Below are 22,117 nucleotides of genomic sequence, written 5' to 3'. Positions count from 1 at the left end.
CACAGTAGAAAGGGGCCCCAATATGTGGCCTATTATATCCATATCAGCTTGCTTACCCTTTTCAAACAGCTATTGTGTTTTAATAGGGCCCTGCCTGGCAGGGGGAGTCCTTAATTCCTGCCATGTAAGAATGGTCAGCTTGAGTTACAGCAAACTGCAGGATGCTGCTCTGATCAAAAGGCCTCTGTTTTTAAAGATTCCCACGTCCCCACCCCTTCCCATTTGCCTTTTAATTTTTTTTTTTAATCCTGGGCTACTAATTCAACACAGTATGGTCATTTTAGCTTGGGATTTGCAAGGCTTGAGGTGTTAAATTACTGACCTAGCATATGAAAAATTAAGGGAGAGGGACTCTAAAAAAGATAAAGGCTTTCTGGGTAATAACAAGCAAGCGCAGCAACTCCTTTAATCCTTTCCTTCTCCAGAATCTGTATACTGGTCTCAGAGGGTTTGATTTGCTACAAAGCAACCTAAGAAAGCTTGTTCACTGCCTACTCTGAGCTGTGTCACAGGTGCTGTGGTTCATTTCCTTCATCCCAGTACATGGGATAATCTTTGTACCACCTGCATTAAGTCTGCCATGAATACAGAGATTCCTAGCCTATATTAAGAAGTCTGAAAACACATAATTAAAATTTGTCGCTCCTTTCCCTCTTTCTACACCCTTCAGCTGAAGTAATCTTGAGTGCATGAGACAGGAAGGATCTCAAAAGATCCAGTCTCTGTGTTTGCAGTCTTATATCAACCAATCTTACCAAAAGTTTTTAATGTTAATGATTTCCTATCTGCCTAGTTGTTAAAAAACCTGATTATTTTCCCTTAAAGCCAGTCATCAGGAATAACTTATAGCATCTGTTTTGTCTTAACACATTTCCAAGGAAATGTCTAAAAAGCACTGCTAATTTCGTTAGAGGGAGATGATGGTTTCCTTGAGGTTGACCTCAGTGTCCCAAGTTCTAAGATGTGTGGAATTTAAAAAAGCACTTGAAACAATGGCTTTGAATTGAGGAATGCTCATAGTCCTACACTACTTTCCAAGGGGGATAGCTAAAAAAGCAGTCCAGTGATTCATCTGAATATTGCAAATATTGTAGTACTCTTAACCCAAGAGGTGAAGAATAAAATGATCTTAAATTACATTCATACAGCAGTAATCTAATCACTACAACAGTGATTTTATTTTTTTTTTTTACCCAGTTATGCCTCCAGTTTTAAGTGTTCCCTTTCAGGGTTCCTTCTAGGCAAGGTAAACCTCACTTTACTATCTCAGAACATAGCCTTGGGCTAAGTGCAGTTGGTTATTTGGGGATGCTTTATTGTTGTGGATGAGTTATTTAACAATAGAAATTGCCTGTTTTGTATAGCCTTTTGTATTTCAGTATTTTCTATTGCTAGAGCTAGTTATTTGTTACCCATTGTAGCATAGTCTCTAATCCTAATACTCCTGGTTATCCCTACTTACTGTGCTTTAGTTCACACAGTGAAACAGTCTTGGAGCTCTGGGTTCCTTTCAGATGGGGCTCAACTGGAAGATGTGTTCCTTCTGCAAATGAGCATTCAGTTAATGGGACTAGATTGAAGTAGTCCAGGGCATGTGTCAAGAAAAACAAATCCTGGGATGCCCATGATGTTGACATCAAATCCTCTGCACTGTTTTTCTCTACAGACCTTTCAGTCAGTCTAAACATAGCCTCTGACAGCAACTTTGCATTTGAGACTACCTTATTTTTGCTTGAGACACTCAACTCTGTTTTAATGACTTAGACACTTGTGTAGCTGGCAAGAGAAGGGTGTGTGTGGGGGTGTGTGTGTAAGTGGTTTATGCTCAAGAAGCCTTCAAAATTTTTTCTTCATCATACTCTTGATAGAAGGTGCGAGCAGTAATGCTGTCAATTAAGGAAATATGGTCATTGTTCCTTGTTTTCCATTTGGTAGAGGAGGGGTCCTGTGAACTTGTTCAGCTCTTTGCATGGTAACCAAAGGTGGCACCTGCTAGGGGAACAGCAGGGTCCTGGCAAGCTCTTCCATCCTTCTTGAGGACTTGGGACTCTGCATTGTGCGTATTTGGCTTTGCCTGAGTTCAGCAGGCAGAGGCTAACTGCTGTAATGGGTTTCAATTGAGATGTTACCATAGCATCCTGGGACTTTTACAATCTATTTAGAAGTCCAAAGGTTTGAAAAGAGTGCTTGAAAGTTTCTGGACTCTGGCAGGTTGCCGAAAAGTAAATGCACAAAAGACAAAGCCTTATGAAAGCTGCTCTGTTTAGAGAAGCAGCACCTGAGTGCTAGGATTCCCAGCACAGCCATTTTTGAGAGCTGGGGCTGTTTTATCACAGTCTCCTCCCAAATCTTTTTTCTTCCCCTCACGTGTATGTGCCATCCCACAAGATTAGCCTGGGTATGCTGCCGGATGCAGCCCTCTCCGCAGTGGTGGTGGAGGAGACTGTTCTGGGGCTTGGCTGCTCTGGGGCACAGAAAGGAAAGGAGTGAGAAAGCATCCAGAAGCCCCTACTGTAAGAATTTCTTTAGATATCCCCATCAGCTGAGAACCTTGCTTTATTCTTCTCTCATCTTTCTTCAGGATTTTCTCACAAGTGAATGGAAAAAGCTGTTTTGTTAACAGAGTATCCAGTTGCCTAACAATTCTTGTGTGAAATATGAGTGCTCACAGTAAACTGGTGTTAACTAATGAACATTCAATTCAATTTGTAGCCTTGGTTTCAGCAAGACAAATAAAATCACATCATTAATAACTGTTGTTACTCTTCTAATTTTCCTACTCTATTTACTGGTAGAGGACTGAAGCAAGCATTAGGTTTGCAATAGGAGGCTTGGAGACTAACACAGTTGTTGAAAGCTTTCTTCTAGAAGGAATCTCTTGCAGATGGCTACGTTTTAAATGCCTGAAAGAGGAAAAAGACCAATTAACCAGAGAAGTGAAAAATTGTTTTCCCTGCTTCTGGATCCCAAACCCATTTCTCAGTGATTGAGGACAAAGTAAAAACTTGTTGAGGTACCCTGGTTTTTTCCTAAGTCTTTATTCTTCAAATGTGCTGAAAAGCTCTGGCCACTTAACTTTGCTAACAGTATGAGCTGTTCACTGAGAGGAGGACAGATAGAGGGAAGACTGAGCAATCCTAAGGGAAGAATCTCAGCAGCTGTTCAACTTGCTGAGAATGATTGAGCTTAATGGTTAAGTTTGTTCCTTTATTGTTGATACCTTGCTTAAGCCATTCCTCTGACTGCAGCTTATTTAATTTCTGTATTCAAAAGATATTGGGAAAAACATCTGTTTGCATGTATAAAAATCAAGATAAGGTGTTGGTCATATGCCCTACCTACTGTTGGAATACATGTAACAACATAGGGTTGTCATAATTTTTCTTTCTTCTAGAAATGTGTACCTGTAAGATTGCCACATTAATGGTACCTTCATCTCTGGGCAGCTGTTAAAAAAAAAGGTGGCCAAGTTATTTTGGTACTGGCCATCTACCCATGATCTAGGAATTTCAACATATATAGTTTATTCAAAATATATAGTGTTCCTGTCCCTTGTAGTGATCTTGACCCTATCTGAGAATAGATTTGTCATTGGGCTGCTTGCTGGATAGCTCCACCATGGGCTGGTTCCTCTGAGCTGAACTTTTACTACTTATAAAAAGGAATGTAAGTAGTAGGGTGTCTGAAATGTAGCATCTTAACTGGGATAAAATTCTGACTCCCAGGCTTGCAATCTTGAGCTTTTGGGGGAAAATCCTTCCATTGTATAGTTAAACAAAATCCTCCTTTACTCAACTAGCTGGAGGCACTTGGCTGTCAGCACGACCAGGTGTGCTGAAGTTCCAGCATATCCACCCACTCTTTTAACTGAGTAAGCAACAAATGATATCATACCCTTCTGCTTGGTAGGTTTAAAGCCACCCCATGCTGAAAAGTGAGTGACTAGAGTTTTTGCTTATTAGAAATACGGAGTAATATAGTAGGCCTGTCTCCTGTGAATGAATAGTATGTTGGCTTCATGTCTGGACCTTTCCATTACAATTGTGCCAGGATCTGCTTCCAAAATTTGCATGTTCTGTAGATGTTCTGAGCAGCATAATTTGGTGCATTTGATTGTATCATTGTGCCTTCATTTTCTTTCTCTTCCAAAATGTCTCCCTTATGTGTGTTATCTTTCTGAAAGCTGCCTTCTTCTGTTACACCAACTTTCTTCTTTTTCATCTCTATCATTCTTTTCTCCATCAGTCTTTCATCAGTGAAACAATGCAGATCAGAAATGAAAGAAGTCATACAGGCTGTGGTTTGGGATGAGAAGATCTGAAATTCCATTTCCAGCTTTGTCACAGGCATCTTGTGGGACTTTTTGCAAGTTACTTTACCTTACTCTGAACTTGTTCACTCTAAGGCAGTGAGTGACAGCACTTTGTAATGAATACTCTTTGCTTGCAATGATAGTCATGTAATTTTGGCGTATTTTGATCCAGCACATGATTTATTTATTTACTTTAATCTCTTGGGACGATGATTGTGCTTTACTTCGCATGAATAAGGTTTCATTAATATGAAATACTGTATGTGTCCATGATATTTACAGGAAGAATATTCCTGACTCCAGGATTCAAATGTCATGAGTGTTTCTTAATCATAAGGCGATTGTACTTATTTTATTTACATTTCCTTTTGGGTAGGGGGACTAGAAACTATGTTCTGTACTACCTTTCAACACATGACAACAGATTCTGTTTGCTCACATATGTTTGAGAACCAGGATATTAAAAATGAGAAATGGTGATTCCTTTTGTAAAAACTGAATGGCTTCTCTCCACACACACACCCACACCCACGCCCAGTTGTTACATGACTCAAATTTTGGTCAAGTCTGTGGAATAATTCTTTCAAATGTGAGACCCTTTTCTGTATTATGAAGGATAAAGTGATTTAAAGTCTTTATATTAAAAGAGGTGATTTAAAATTGCAGACTGAGAGTGTTCACACTGACCACCAGATTTTGTCTGTTTCGGAGATGCTACCTATGGAGAGGATCTGCTGTGATGAAAGTAAACTTGAATCTTTTCATTAATTCTCATCTATGAGGGAGAGTTAAGCTGCTGTCCCAAGTGAATGTTTTAATGATCTCTCTGGAGTGTTTCGAAGCTTTGTCCCACTTGCATGATGCCAAGTGAAATGCACAAAATCTATCTTTGAGGCAACCCTGTCATTATACCTTTTGGTATATAATGTTTGTATTTGCATTTCTTTTGTTCTTGTATGTTGAGATTTACCATGCCCAAAGGAGAACCTCTTGCACTTCAGAGAAACCTTTGTAAGACAAATGTTTGCTGTAATAAGTTAGCCTAAAATGCTTACAACTCATATTTTAGAAATTTATACTGAAATACAAAAACATGAGTGTCTAATTGAAGATTCATCATAATGACCAACTACTTTTTTCAAAATGCATTAGTGCAAATGGTTGTTTAATGGTGTGTCAATCAGCTTTTCATCACAACTGCAGTAAATTTTATACAGTAAATTTTATCCAGTAGTCAATTTTCAGTAACCTAGAAATGATACCTTGAGGCTTCTCTTAAAGAGGATTTTTTTGTGGCTTTAAAGAAAACTGTAATATAAACAGCAGTGAAGTTCAAAGGTACTAAAAGAAAGGGCATCTTCTGGTCAAATAAACAACAGTTACTCTTGGCAAGCCATTTTCCAATGGATTGTTTTCAAATAAGTGGGTCTTGGACACTCTAAAGAATCCTTGCTGGGATTCTTTAGAATCAATTTCACTTTCACAAACCTCTAATTCCTATAATTAAATTTCAATGTGTGGTTTTTGCAAATAGTCTTCTCTCTAGAGAACAGATGGGTATAAACTTTGGAGATTTGGTTTCACAAAATGTAATGGCCAGTGGTTTTCTTGCTGCTGTCCTAGTTGTTCCCAGAATATTCATGTTGGTTCAGCTTTCTAACATTCTTGTTTTGACTTTCTGTCCACAGTTTTAACAGCGTGCGGCAAGGAACACACATCTTGTTCCGTGAGTTCAGCTTTGTCCAAGCCACCCCTCACAACAGAGCCTCTTTTCTTCGGACCTTCTGGAGGTGTTTCCGAACTGTGGGGAAAAATGGAGGCAAGTATTCCAGCATCTGCTGCTGTCCTGTTACCTTGACATGAAAATCGTTAGCCAGGCTATTCATGCACTACAAATACTGACCCTTCATATTGCATTCTAATATCCTAACATTATTAATGGGGAGAGAACATCTCATTTCCCTGTGAAATGGTTAAAAATGGCTCCCAGAATATAGCAGTGTAGAAGCACCTTGTTGCCAGTGCTACTTTTGTAACAGAACAGCGCATCAAGCAACAATGGATCAGAGGGAGGATATTGTGGGCCTGTGCATTGAGATAGATAGGAAAAAAAATGTGCTGGAGGTTAGTGGCTGGGACCCAGAGAAGGTTAGAATATTGGGTGTGGAGAATGAGGGAAGGGGGTGCTGAGATTCTCAGCCAGCTGGGCTCCTGAGTGCTTTCATTAGGAGCCTGCAGGAGGCTGGGTTCAGTGGTGTGGGGCAGTTAACACTGCCACCTGAGCTGTGCCTGAATAGTCCTGCCATAGCTAGGTGATGCTGCAGAATCCTGATGGCTGTGGAAGAGGAACCACTGACAACTGTGTGACCTCTTCCCCAACCCTATCCACAAGGAAAAAGCTCCAGTGCCAAAACAAATGCTCAGCACTGTGCTATCATGCCTAGCTATTCTTATATTACACTTGGTATATTAGGTATTACAGAACTGGCCAGAGTTCAAAATAAACTCTTGTAACTACATGCAACTAAAATTATGTTTTGTTTTACTTTTTAATTTGGTATTTTAAGCAAATACACTGAAAGTTGCTGTACAAATATGAATGTTGGTGTTTGTTTTTTTTACTATAATCCTCATTTCTTTCAGGCTATTCAGACTCATTTCTTCTTGCAGGAAAGACTAGAACCATCTCTTAAATATAGATAAAACCTTGCCTTCTGGCTAAGCTTTGCAACACTTCTGCTTTTGATGAACAGAGCTTGCCAGACCATGAATAAAGACTTTTTGACGTGTGCCATCTAGATCTTTGGCAATTAAGCAATCACAGTTAAACATGACAAAATCTGCAGTAAGCTGCTGAAGTAACTGACTATGCTATCTGTAACACCTTCCTCCCACTGAGAGGTACTTTGTTATGTTATAAATAATTTACTTCAGATATTTTAAAGATTTGAGGTAAATTATATGATACTAATTTAACAGTATGCAGTAAGGACATACCTGTTTTGCGATCAGGTCATAGCCAGGAAAAAAAAAAAGTAGATTCCTAGACATATTTCTATGGGGAAGTTAGAGATAACAGTGAAGAAGTCATCCAGCAGAACTGCAGCTGTTTGTGGTAAACCATATTGAAAAATCGAGAAGAAGCTCTCTGATGCAAAGTATCCACTGCAGTACTTTCAGTGCAAGTTTTCATCAGGCTTCATTTATCCAGCACCAACCTCAGCCAGATGAAGGGCACCTGGATTTGTTGAAAAGAATGGACAAGTTTTAGCTTCATAATATCTCCTTTAAATTTTAGTAGTTTTATGTGAGTATGGAAAAGGCCATAGAAGAAAGTACCAAGGTACTTTGAAGAGAAAGGGTAATAAGCACAGGAACAAAAGCTCAGCTGGATGTTGCTAAGCTCTGGTTGTGGCCTAAAAGGAGTTCAGTGTGTATTTTTCTAACTTTGAAGTCCACTAGCTTCACTTTTTAGTCTGGGTAAATATTACATGTTTAGCTGTATATTTATACATCTACATACATTTTCTTTTTACACTAACCAGAGACAGAAATGCATCACTTCGGATAAATTACTGTCAATATTTTCTTCCACTTAGTCCATTAGTCCACTTAGTCTATGGTTCTCTAGTCATAATTATAGACTAGAACCTCAATATTTTTTATTTCAGTTTTACTTGCTATGGAATTTTTTTTTTTGCTATACCTGCATGTAGAGGAACTCATAACATTCATGGCCACTTAAGAATTAAACTCATTTACTGAGAAGCCGAACCTGTGCAATGTGATGGGTGAAATATAGTCATTACCACACTCAGGCATAGAGTAGACCTAGATGTTTTTTCTTAGCTGTGTTTGCATGGGAAACCTGTGCTGAAGCAGACTCCTGGGAGGACCTGTGGACCCACAGAGAGAGGAGCACATGCTGGAGCAGCTTTGCTGGCAGGACTTGTGACTCCACGGGGGACTCAAGCTGGGTCCAGTGCATTCCTGCAGGACTGTGCTCCATGAAAGGGACCTACTCTGAGCAGTTTGTGATGAGTGCAGCCCTTGGGAGGATATTATGCTGCAGAAGTTTGTGGAGGAGTGTCTGTGGAATGTCATATTGGAGCTGGGGAAGAGAGCAAGGAGATAGAAATGGCAGAGACAGTGTGTGACAAACTTCCTGGTCTCCCTGTGTCACTTTGGGGAGGGAATGTAGTAAAGAAATCAGGAGTGAGGTTGAGCCCAGAAGGAAGAGAGGGCTGAGTGGAAAGTTTAAGATTTGGTTTTATTTCTCACTATCCTACTCTGATTTCATTGGTAATAAATTCAATTTCATTTCCCCAATTCGAATCTGTTTTGCCTGTGATAGTACCTGGTCAGTGATCTCTCCCTGTCCTACTCTGCCTTCATGAGCATTTAATTATATTTTCTCTTGGTTGTCCAGTTGAGGGGGGGAGAGTGACAGAACAGCTTTGGTGGGCACCTGGTCAGGGTCAAACCACCATAAGGAGGTAAGTAAGTTATGCAGTCCTCGTAAGAAATTCTTCTTATGGTTATATACTATGCAACAGAGCATAGGACAAACAACCTGCTGTTTCTGAAATTAGTAGCAATATAGCTTGGGCTAACATAGGAATGTTGCTTTTGAGACCTGACCTAGAATTTCTGCACTCAATGCCCTGTGTGAGGTGTATGAAGTGTTATTTATCAAACGGCCACTTTATGTCAATGGAATTTCTGTGTGCAGAAAAGGATGAAAATATACCCTTTGTTTTCTACAGCATGATTCTTATCTGCCCCAGTTTTCTCTCTGGGTTTGTTTCTCAGCAGGGATTGCTCCATTCTTTGTCATTGATTTATGTCTCTGAAGAACTATGAAAACATCTTTTGTCTTCCTTTGTCAGAAGTAGTACATTCACTAACTTCCATGTCTTCTAGGTTGTTCTTGGTTTTATTTATTCCTTTATCGTAAAAGTGTTTACTGCTGTTTCCCCCTCTCTCAGTTACTTTACATTTCATTCCAGATTTGAATTTCATGTTTTAGGAGTGGGTGGTGGCTTTTTCTTAATTTTCTCCATCTGTGGAGGGTATCTCTGATAAACGACATAAATACCAACCCTATGAGGATGTAAGTCCACCTAATAAATAACTTACATCAAAGCTTGTACCCTGGCTGGAGGGAAGCAAGAGAGAATATTAAAGATGTAAGATGATGGAGTTTTGTGAGCTTATACAAACTCACAAAACCCCCATATTTTCACTTCTGAGTGTGTAATTGTGATTTTAGAAAAGTAGACAATATTGCACAAATAAATTAAGTGATTGCTTAATCTGGCTGGTAGCTGTTCCTCCTTGATGCAGGGAAATTTACTCCTTTGTCTGTCAGTCTTGACCATGGCTTGACTTGGAATGTGCATGTCATTCACCCAAGCAGATGCGCCTAGCCATGAGTTCTCAAATGTCCAATAATAGAGAAATCTGTCTGAACACAAGCAGTGCTTAAATGTAACAATCTGTGTGTGTGCAGAACCATGTATACAGTAACTGAAATGCACTAACATTACTGTTTCTCTTGGGAAATTGCTGTAGATGTTACTTTTCTACTTAATTCCTTATCCTTTTGAATTACTGGGAAATAGCTCTTCATGGAGAAATATAGCATATTTTATGTTATTTTTGTTATGTTAGCTCTGTTACTTGATAGGTTGGGGTTACCTTGACTTTTTAAAGTCCTTTTGTTTGGAGGCTACATTTATTTTTATTTTTGTCTCTGATTAGTAAGGGTAATTTACTAGCTTCAATAAATGTGATGGTTACACTTCAAAAAATAAAGAAAAATTTGTTGGTTAGGGGGATTGTTTGTTTGTTTGTTTTTTCTTAAGAGGATTTCTTTTTGGTGATATGCTGGATCCATTTTACAGGATTTTCCAGTGGGTTTAGAAGCTTAGTAAGATGCAGAGTTTTATTTTCAAGTATGCATAAGCATATCTGGGATTCCATGCATTAGGAATGTGATACCAGGACTAGAAGGAAACAGATGAATGTGATCCAGTAACAAGAAACTGAGGTTTCCTGGTGAAAAATACATCACAGAATTTCTTGTGATAGAATCATAGAATATCCTGAGTTGGAAGGGACCCATCATGATCACTGAATCCAGTTCCTGACCCTGCACAGGACAACCCCAAGAATGACACCATGTGCCTGAAAGCATTTTTCAGATGCTTCTTGAACAGAAGCCTCTTGCTTCTGTCAGACTGTTGCTCTTACCGCTTCCCTGGGGAGCCTGTTCCAGTGCCCAACCACCCTTTGGGTGAAGAACCCTTTTCCTAACATCCAGCCTAAGTCTCCTCTGACTCAGTTGCATGTCTTTCTCATGTCTTCCTCGAGTCTTGTCCCTGGTCACAAGAGAGAAGAGATCAGTGCTTGCCCCTCTCCTTCCCCTTGTGAGGATGGTGAAGACTACAATGATGTTTCTTCCCCTCAGTGTCCTCTCTAGGCTGAACAGAGCAAGTGATCTCAGCCCTTTCTCATATGACTTTCCCTCCAAACCCTTCACCATCGTTGTAGCCCTTCTTTGAACAATCTATAGTAGTTTAATGCCTTTCTTATATTGTGGCACCCAAAACTGCCCCCAGCACTCGAGCTGAGGCTGCCTCAGTGCAGAGCAAAGTGGGACAATGCCTTCCCTTGCCCGGCTGGTGCTGCTGGGCCTGATGCTCCCCTGGACAGGGTTGGCGTTCCTGTCTGCCAGGGCACTGCTGACTCATAATCCACTCTCTGTCAACCAGGACCCCTATGTCCCTTTCCTGTGGTGCTGCCCTCCAGCCTCTTGTTCCCCAGTCTGTCCACATATCCAGGGTTGCCCCATCCCAGGTGCAGAATCCAGTGCTTGCCCTTGTTAAATTTCAGATGGTTGGTGAATGCCCAGACCTCTAATTTGTTGGGGTCTCTCTGCAGGGCCTTTCTGCCCTTGAGAAAAGGGATTTGCCCAGTTTAGTGTCATTGACAAACTTACTTAGTATTCCTTTGAGTCCCACATCTTGGTAATTTATGAAGATGTTGAGAACTGGGCATAGGATGAAGCCCTGTGGAACTCCACTAGTGAGAGGTCACCAGTGAGTCTGTTACCCCATTCACTATAACCCTTTGTGCCCTCCTTTAACTTGTACCAATAATACACAACACTCACAGAGGTGGTTAGAGGACAGTTTGTGTTTGTTGAAGCATAATGATCAGTTAGCAACAGATTTCTCCCAGAGGAAGGCAGAATGGCCAGAAGTCTTGTTTTCCCTCTGCTTGTGCTTAAATTGACCTCTTGGAATCTATCTGACCTGCTCTTTTGAATTGTCTGTTCCTCAGGACTCTTTAATTAAAACTGTGCTTTCTCAGTTTAAACGGCCCCTGCAGAGTTCTGCTGTGAAGCCTCATAAGGTCAACATATGCCTCTCCCAACCCCCATGGCTTTCATGTCTTGTTGGTTCTCTGTTTTTAATTAAAAAGAAAGATTTTTCCTTAAATGCTTTCCAGCCAATTAGAGAAATTTTGCACTGAGAAACTTGTTCCAGGCCTGATGTACTGAGAAGTGAACAGAAAGCTCAGTCAGAACCATTGGCACTTCTTTTCTAGAGCCCCAGCTTTCTTTGGTGCTTTTCAACAGCTTTTCTCTTTTTTCTTTCTTTGCACCTCCCCCGCCTCCCAATTTAGAACTGCTTCCAGCAAAAATAGCTGTTGTTTGATACCTTAGATTTAGCACTGAAATGTAAAACTGCTGCAGAAAGTATGTTAGACTATATTGCCTGAGAATCCTTTTTGCAGACGCTTGCCTCCCCTTCAGACAAAAGGTACATTTACTGTTCATATTGGAATAAAATCTTATAAAATGACCAAGTTTCTTTCACATTCATCACATGGTGTGATGGCTACCTCTTTGCTTCTGCACACTTGAATTAGGAAATTGGAAGCCTAGCTGTCTCTGGAGCTTGTGGAAAGGGAGGTTGACCACAACCAAGCACACAAGCTATGTCATGAAATGAGAAGAGTGGTAAGCCTCTATGACTAATTCTACTTCAGTTTGCCAGGAAGGCTAGATTCCTTACAAACATTAAAGAAATGTCTTATCTATATTATTCATGTAACTTTGAGATGGAAAAGAGCTAAATGGACCACTGTTCTCCCACCTCAGTTTTGAAATATGCTATTTTAATGCATTTCTGCTGACAAGATTACTTTCCTGAGGTTACAAAATCCCTTCCTTTGCTAGTGTCATTCTAATGCTTCCATATGTTATTCTTTATATTAAATTACTCTGCCTTTTTTTTACTCCCACCTTTGTAAGCTTTTAGACTATCTTCATTTTTAGCTTAGCCAATCTCTGCTAAGTGAAATGTTTAGAACAATACGGCGATGATCACAGTAAATATCAGAATCTTTTTTCCTTTCCTTTTTGTTACTAAAACTAAATCAGATTTTTATACCATGTTATTGTAGGAAATCTTTTATGAATCAGTGAAGTCTCACAGCATGTCCCAAAGATAAGTTAGCTGTGTTTTTTGGAAATTCATTCTGCAGTGAAATAGCCTTGGCTGAAATGATTGATTTCTAACTTTACTCATGTCATAGTTCCTTCGTGCTACGGTTACAGCTGTTGCTATTTATGATTTATCAATGTAACTCTGCCTCATGACCCTGGAGTATCATGAAAAAGGATTTCTGTCGCTGGGGAGAAATAGGTGGAAGATTACATTTTAGAGATGGTGAGATATATCTACAAGGCATTGTAGGTTAAAACGTCTGCATTACATAGATCTATGTGCATTGCATTGCAGTAATCATTTGTAGAAGTGGGTCAGTGATGGAGTCTTCAGCTAGTCTCTCCCTGAATTCAGTTCATGCCATTCTGTCAAGGCAGTTTGTGAAATTAAATGTAGTACACTGAAAATCCTTCTTGTCTAATCTGGTTTGGGTTTATTTTTCGCCCCAGTATTATATTTCCTTTTCAGCTGTCTCTGAGCATACACCAGCTCTTCTTAATATTCAAATGCTTTTTTTCAATTTAATATTCCAGATGTGTATCTCTATAGATTGTTTTTTAAACCAGTTTCTGTTTGTTTTCTAATGTTTTCTGGCTATTTTGTGTCTTTTGACACTTCTTCACTGGTTGTGTCATTGGCAAATTAAATTAATATGTTCTTTACTTTTTGTCCCAGTTGAGCAAAACATTTAAATAAGCAGTGATCATTGTTGCATTCTGCTAAGCAATTATCCAAAATTCAACTGGTAATTATTATTACTATTTGCTTTGCAGTCTTCTGGCAAGTTTCCCATCCCTATGACAGCATTCCTATTCAAACCAACTGAAATAGATTTTTTTAATTAAGACTTTTTTAGGTTCCAATGTACTCTTGAAGAGTTAGTATTACAAATTGTGGGGAAGTTCCCTGAAACAAAACTGGTTCTAGATTGTTTGACCTGGCCTGGGATTCTGAATGCTCCATGTTTCTTATATTAAATAAACTTGGTCTGCCTCTTCTGTCACTTGTGACATGTCTTGAAAGATGATCTACACATTTCATATGCATAAGCGATCATCTAATAGAATGTCTATGAAGCCTTAGTTTCATTAATTAGTATGTTTTATGGTATTTTCTGATCTACTCTTCAGCAGCAGAGATGCTGAAAGGGAGAGGTAGAGAAAGTAGGTGAAAATCTTGTTTTGTCTCAATTCCTTATACTGTGACTTTCTGCAAAGAGGTTTTATGAGAAGGGTCTCCGTGAAGCCCACATGTGCTTTCAGCACAATGTTGGCTCTTAGTCTGCTCTGAGAGGTGAAAGTACCTAAACTGAGGAAAGCATTATCTTCATCCCTTCTCTGTAAGCCCTAAAGCATACTTCTGCCCATGCTGTTGGCTTCAAGTGCGTGTCTGTGCTGTGTAATGCAATGTTTACATAGACAACTAAGCTTGGGGTTTGTGTTTCCATATGGTACAATTCAGCACTATCTCAAAATACTAGCTTGGGACCTGGATGTTGCAGAGCTATATTGCTCTGACAGCAGCCTGAGCCTAGTTGATCTGTCTCAGCAGATCAGTGGACATAAGGGGAGTGTTGTGATAGTGTGTCTGCGCTCATTTCTGTGGAATAAACTCTAGCATCTCTGTGTTGAGCTGCTGTGAGCACTGTAGCTGCAATCTGAGGAAGAAGACTGTGGATGGGGAATGTGTATTCAGCATGAACAGAAGAGTAAGGACTCTCCTTCACACATGTAATTAAGTCTTTGACATAGCCTTGGTACTAGGAGTTATCATTTTAACTGGAGAAATAAGTATGTTTTTGTCTAGCTGCACAAAAAATCTCTGAACAAATAATTTTTGTCATTTATCATCCCAGATTCTTCTTCAGCTTTTCTCTTTCATGGTCTTATTATTAATCGTTTCCATCACTACACATTCACTTCCTAGCTTTCCTAAATTAACTCAACGGATTTATATAGTGTGCTCCTGATTCTACAATATGTATCTCATTCATTGGATTCAGACCTGACGTATATCTAGAAGTTTTTTTCTGTTTGTTCATTAGGAATTTGCACAACTACAATTTCTGGCCCCCTGTTCTTCCATTTAATCTATTAGTTATACTCACAAAAGCTTTATATTCAGTTCTTGTGATAAAATAAGCTTGAGAATGCCATTAATTTCTTTTGAGGTATTGATTTTCCCCTGTGTTGTTAAAAAGACTGACTGAACTTCTGTTTCTATAACTATATTACTGAACTCTTCAGTAAGCCTTTTCTTGTTAGGCAAGATAATTTAATCCTAGAAACTTTAAACATATCAAGAAGTCCCTACTTTACAATTTATTTTGAGGCCTTGGTTCCATTCAGTATGTCCATGTTTGACTAAAGTGTAATGTTGAATTAAGTACAGAAATTCTTGGATCCTTTTAAAGTTGCCTTACCTCAGTCAACATCTTGAAGTCTGGTTTAAATCAGTATGATCAGGTATAAAGTTGTTGTATATGATGCAAAGGATTGTTGGCTTACTCTTTGTTATGCCTCTTTCAAGGATCCTAGATGAGTATCAGTAGAAGTGATCTGCATGCATGATTAGTACTTTGATATGCTACTACTGTGAAATGGGGATAAGGTATTACTATGGAAAACCTGTAATCTGCAAATGAGTTATGAAATGTAGTCAGTAATATTTATAAGTTAAGCTTGATCCATTCTGAATTTGTCACAGGACATGACTGTGGTAATGTACAGTCTGTGATACCTTCCTTCATAAGCTGATCTGAGGGTGATTTGCACTCTGTGATCCTACTAAGCATGAATCTCATAACGTCTGTTGGAAAAATGGAGCTTTCTTTATCTTGGATTAAGAGATACTTAAATATCCATCACTTCTTGACCCCTTTTTCTCTTAGAGCATATCCCATAGGATTCTTCCAAAGAGGTCTTTGCAGTCATTAAAGTATTCTGTGGTCCTTCTAATTGCCAGGTAGATACATTCCTGAAACTTTTATAAAATGGTTTTTCAGGTATAAAGAAAAACACCTTAGAAATGCTTCAGGCACAGGAAAAGCTTACACAGAAGTTCACACTTTTCTAGACTGCAATGTCAGTTAGCCAAACCCCAAAAATCCATAGGATAAAAGCTTTGCTAATTCTGGTGCTCACATAGATACTTGTCAAATCCTGTCTTCTCTGAGGTTTTCCTGCATTAAGATTCAGACCCAGAAATAGTTAAAATTTATATCAGCTAATTTAATGAATTTGTACAGATTCTCCAGTAGAACTTGGGTAATATTTGTAATGCAGTAACCTGGTGTTTCTCAGTAGAAGAAGCCATAGCATCAAGGGGGGCTGCAGAGTACATGACGTACACAATAAACCTAAAGGAAGCTAAACATTTGAGAAGAATTTTTTTTTCTCTTTGGAAAAGCAAGTGTGTGAGATTCCAAAGTGTTACTAGTGTTCATTTTCATAGAGGGTAGGGAGAGATGGCAGAAAAGGCAATATTGTCCTGAATAGAATTTTAACTCTTCCCCTTTAGTTCCTTTGTGTTGTAGGACAAACTCGTTGAGAACTATCTTCATCCCTTTGTCTAGTCAGCTCTTTACCTGTCCATTTTTTTTATTATTTATCTCTGTTTTGATCATCTGTTTGTAGAATATTTGTTTCCTTCCAGCTATGGTATCTGCTTATCTGTATCTCTCTACTCTTTCTGCTGGAGTTAAGGTATTACATATTCCAAGTGCTCATCTAGTCTTCATTCAAATTGCCCTTACATAATTCCCAGAATAACTTAAACATTTTCTGAAAAGAAGTCAAGCTGTCAGTTCTTTTTGCATGAGTTATCTTTGCATCACTATCTGATATCAGAAACAAAGGTTTTTCTTCATTTCTTCTTTCTCATCCCCATTCCCCATGCTGCTGTTAGGTATTTCTTCATTCTGCTGGCAGAGGCAGGATAGGTGTGCTGCGAAAAGTTACAATGCAAATACTAGTTAACATGATTAGGATAACCAGCAGTTAATATTGCAGCTTATTCCTGAAAGAATTTATTTTTTTCTGTCTACTTTGATTGGAAACTTTTCTTATCAAACCCTTGAAATGACTGAGCAAGTGTAATTGTCCTTAAGGTGCTGAGAATTGTCCTTAAAGCTGAGAAGTGTTTCATGGCTTTCTTCTGTGATGGACAGGACCTCAAATGTGATGTCTTAATTTCAGAATGATGATTATTGATAAAACTTTTCTGTGCCTACTCTCTAAGGATCTCCAGGTATTTTTCAGACATTAAGGATTGAAGCTTCCCAAAATTTTTGACAATATTATTTTCATTTAACAGTTCCAGAAAGTGAGACAGGGAAATGAAGTAATTAACTGAAGTTCCCATAGTCAGAGTTCAAGATGTTTTGCCTTTTGATATATTACTCCAATTTTATATACTAAAGTTATGTTTTTTACAGATACAGGATTGCTTTACTGTGAAATAAGTAGGAGAACACACATATGTTAGTATGAAGCAACATTGTCTACATAAATTGTAAGAATCTGTTTTGGTTTTTTTTAAATGTTTTGAGTGTACTCGTCTTACTCAGAATGGTGGATCACTGTGCATGAGCTGTGTGGGATGATGCAGGATGTATTTGTAGTTGTTTTGCAGTTTGATATTACAGCCCCCTTTGCTACATGCTTTTCTCAACAGAGTCTTTAGAGCAAGATAGAAATCAGTTGAATTAACATATGTCATCAAGTTCATCATCTCTGCTGTAGAACCACATGCTCAGTATTATTCTCCTGACAATTCTTTGCTCTTCAGGAGGGGAAGGTTATTTCTTGTGTGTGCAATACCTGTCTGAAAGTGTGTACCCTGTCTGAAAGTGTCTTGGCTCATAAGCAGTCTGGTGCTTAGCTGGTAACTGTATCACTTAGAAAGCCAGTCTTGGTGTACAGAGAAGTTGCTGGCTTCTAAAATAAAATTGGCAAGAGATTATCCCTTTATCCCTTTTGAAGATGCTCAAAATAGAAACTACTTTATATGCTGAAGTATATTCTTTATTCATCTTCTCTTATTGTAAATTCAGACTCTTTTCATTTTATACAGAGGTTGCAGTCTTTTGTTGTTTTTGCTTAGCTTCAAAGTACTAGCTAGTAGAGTCTTGTTCAAGCATGTTGTTCTTCAAGGGACTGACCACCTTATAGAATAGCAGACAGTTCTTTCACGTTAGGTCCAGTCTACTAGGCAAGTTGCATACAATGTCTAGTGAAAGATTTCTTAAACATATCTGTTCTGTGAAGGGCCATCTTCTGAGTTCTTTCATTTAAAGAGTAAAACAACGAAGCTTAGAACCTGATCTGGCTATGTCATGTCTTGCTATTTTTCTGGAAAAACAGGCTTAAAAGCTGAACTCTGGGTCTCAAACCCAGCAAAGTGGGATTTTGGCATTTGCTCTCAAGAGGCTGCTCCATGGGAAAATTGAGTCTGTGCATGGTGTAGCTAATGCCAAAACTAAAGAATACCTGCTGAAGCATGTCCCTTTTTTGCAAGTTGTGTCCATCATCTCTTGTCCTGTGAGTATACAAGTTTGATGCCCAAACTCAAAATCTAATGCACTTCTTTGGTAGTCAGCAGACAACGTCTCATCCATAGGGCAGTTTTGAGTAGTTCAGATGGGCTTCTGGTCACTATCCTTCTCCTGTTTTTTACACTAGGAGTTTAGGTAGAACAGCCTTTTCATTGAGGCTCTAAATTCAGAGCTTGAGGAGAGACAACATAAAAATTAAATTTCACTCTGCATTTCAAACATTTTCTGTTTTCTGGATCAGTACATTAAACCCTTAACAGAATTTGTCTTTCTAATGATGCTGTGTTAATTTATTCTGGCACTCAATATTCTTGAATAAAGAATCATGAGTAAAGTTCATGAATACATTTTAGCAAAGTTTTTTATTCCATGATGCTTTTTGTCCCTTATAAATCTTCCCCAGCTTTTGTATCCAAAGTATCCCATAAGCAAAGCAAAGTGAAATGAATATTGTATTAAATCTTAGTAGACTAGAGGAGTTAAGAAACAGATCAATGGTTGCTGAAATCTAATTAGTAATCTCTTCAAGTATTTCCTTTGAACCCCAGCTAAGATATCTTGCAGAACTAATATTAAAGAAAAAAAGGCTAGTAAAATGTTCATTATCTGTTTCTTGGTAACTAAACATTGCTGTCTTTAGCAGATTGTGTTGGGTTGACCCTAACTGGATGCTAGGTACCCACCAAGGCTGCTTTCTCACTTCCCCTCCTTAGCTGGAGAATTAAGAAAAAATGTAACTAAAGGCTTGCAGTTCAAGATGAGGAGGGGGGGAGATCACTCACCAGTTACTGTCATGGGCAAAAATGACACGATTTGTGGAAATTAATTGAATTTATTACCAATTAAGAGTAGGATAAAGAGAAAACCAGATCTTAAAAACACCTTCCAGCAAGCCCTCCTTTCTTCCTAGGCTCAGCCTCACTCTGGATTTCTGTACCTCCTTGCCGCACCAGTGCTACCAGGGTATTTCTGCTCCAGTGTCTGGAGCACCTCCTGCCCCTCCTTGTGCACTGACCTTTGTGTGAGAGCTGTTTCTCTCACACAGTCTCACTTCTCCCTCCAGCTGCAGCTCTGCAGTATGGGGTTTTTTATCCCTTCTTAAATATGTTATCCCAGAGGCACTACCACGGTCACTGACCGGCTCAGCCTTGGCCAGTGATGTGTTGCTCTTGGTTCAGGCTGGCATTGGCTCTGTCACACCTGGGGGTGAAGCTTCTTAAAACTTCTCACACAAACCCTCCCTGCATCTTTACCCACTACCAAAACCTTGCCACACTAACCCAACACACAGATGCAGCAAATAAACAGGGTTACTTAGGGAAGCAGTTTTTAAAGAAATAATACAGCTAATGAAAGCTTTGTTTGTTATTTCTTTTGTCTTTCTCTGTTAGAAAAATGAATCTGGAGCATCCCTGTACACAACAGAGCCTGGAGCTTTGTTTTGCAAGGTCTTACACTGATTTAAAATAAATTAAATTACTTCTTATGTACTTAAAATATTATTTCTGATAATAGGCATGCTTTGGGTGTATGTAAAGGCAATTCTTAGTCAGACAGCTGATACTGAATAGGGGTTTTAACTTTTTTTTCTTGGTGTCAAGTAGAAGATGTCAGTATTTTACTCTGTTCTCTGCTGTCCTTGTTGTACTTAGATTTGCTGGAGCAAATATGGGATAAGCAAGGAAATTCAAACTGGCAACTCCTGAATCCTAATCCTGTTAATCCGTATCTTTGGCAAATCCCTTAATCTCACTGTACCTGCATTTTTCTATTTATAACCTGGAGTTACACCTGTTGGATTGAATTAAGTAATCTTAGGACATACAAGTGCTGGCTGGATCAGTAAAACTGAAAATATTTAGCTATCTATATAGATCAAATTTGACAGAATCACCGCCTTAAGGAACTTTCACTTTATTGTTAGTGATAAACAGCTAATGTTAGACAGATGCATGTAAATTGGTAACTTCTTTCCATTGAAATTATGTAACTCTTTTTTGAATACAAAAAAAGAGTGATTCAAACATTGTAAACATTTGAAATGTAAAAACTTTAACATAAAAAAGCCTTTAATATCAGTCTTCTCTCTGCCCCCCCTCCCCCAGTTCAGACTCAAAATTTTTTCCTGTGGGAATTTTCCTGCCTTTTAACAATTCTTAGGATGATATTAAAATCAATTCTGGAGGAAGGCAGGAAAGGCTTTTTGATAGACAGAACTGGATTTCAACAGTTATATCTATTCATGTGAAAACTAACCAAACCTGCAGAGAGTAAATATGAAAGTGGCAGCTCTGTTTGTTGTGGTTTGGTTGCACAGGATTGTCACACACAATGTACAGAATCACTTTGAAATCTTTCAGACTTGGAACAGTTTCAGAAGAGTGTGAGGTGCACCATTTTTCTTAGCCCAATTGTTAACATTTGCTCCTTTGCCTTTTCTTACTCTCATTGTGTTTGAGCATTTGGTAAATGTTAATAAAAAACTACGTGTTGGTCAGATACATCCAATATTAATTTGTGGATATTTGTATGTTTCTAACTGGTGCAAACTGAACATATAAAAAAAGTAAAAATTCAGATTAGGGAAGTGTCATCATACAAGCAAATCTGTCTTCATTACCTGTTTTTTTTTTGTGAGCATTTTTTATGTAACGGTGATACAGGTAGAGAAGAATTTTACTTTTTATTCACTTATGACTACTCTACAGGGCAGTGACCTCACTGTTATGTCAGTTCTAAACAATGGCTCTAAGGTATTTTTAGAAGAAGCTTTAGTGTTAAGTTAATCTAATATTTTAAGCAGCCTCAAAACGATGGATATTTGCTTGCCAATAAGTTAACTCACCTTAAAAATTTATTTGTCTTTTAAGATCTTTTACAGTTACCATAGCAAAAGGAATTTATGTAACTCCTGAAGTTACACAATAATGTTCATTTTGAAACTGGAGCATGGTGATAATTGTAGAGAAGCCTGAATCCTTAAGGAGTTAACTGTGTCATCAAACATAGTCCTCACAACCTAGGAATGTGATTGTTCAAGTTATAGCCAGAAGTTATTCCAAAATCTTGTTGTCAGACTATGGTAACTTTTTGAGGAAATACAGGCAAAAATAAATAAATACAGAAAAAATTAATAAAGAATTAAATAGATTGTACCTCTGCAGAAGAGATGATTTAAAGAAAACATCAAGAGAGTTTTCTTCAAAATACTGCAGTTTTCAGTTATTGAGGTATCCAGAAGTGACTTTTCTGTTCTTCAGGAACCTTGTTCAGATCGCTTTGAACTTAAAATGATTTCAAGGTAAATGCAGATTTGACAGATATTATTATCCTTGAGGCTTAAAGAAAAAATAGAAAAAAAATTTTGTTTGTCTTCTTTGATGATTTTGAGGAGAAACAAAACCAAGTAAGCAAAAGTGACCACACTGAGAAAGAATTGTTAATGAAAACATCTCACAGAACATACCTTCAATTAAGCCTCTGAGACTCCCATCTGCTGTAATTGGAAGTACAATGCAGAACTTCTTGGGACTTGAATGCAGGCAGAGCAGCATGTAGGCTGCTAATTTTTCTGGACAAGAATGTGTTTTCCCTTTGCTAACTGGGGAATTCTCCAGATATACTCAGTACAGTGTTCTTCTATCCTTTCACTACTTGTACTGCATTTTTTAAAGCTTATTTTTAACTCAGATCACTTTCATAATTAGATTTCTCTGAAATCTTGACATTGGA

General features: G+C 38.4%; 1 protein-coding gene across 1 annotated transcript in view; it reads left to right on the top strand.

Moving 5' to 3' along the window:
• CSTPP1 (centriolar satellite-associated tubulin polyglutamylase complex regulator 1) overlaps window positions 1-22,117 on the top strand; it is a 79,773-nt gene that overhangs the window by 18,960 nt on the left and 38,696 nt on the right. The window contains exon 3 of the mRNA XM_036384696.2: window positions 6,001-6,131. Within this exon, the coding sequence (XP_036240589.1) occupies window positions 6,001-6,131 (131 nt within the window). The remainder of the gene's footprint in view (window positions 1-6,000; window positions 6,132-22,117) is intronic.

The sequence above is a fragment of the Molothrus ater genome, chromosome 6, assembly GCF_012460135.2.
Source record: "Molothrus ater isolate BHLD 08-10-18 breed brown headed cowbird chromosome 6, BPBGC_Mater_1.1, whole genome shotgun sequence".
Lineage (NCBI taxonomy): Eukaryota > Metazoa > Chordata > Aves > Passeriformes > Icteridae > Molothrus > Molothrus ater.
Note: the sequence above shows the minus strand (reverse complement) of the source record. Positions and strands in the feature narration are given on the sequence as shown.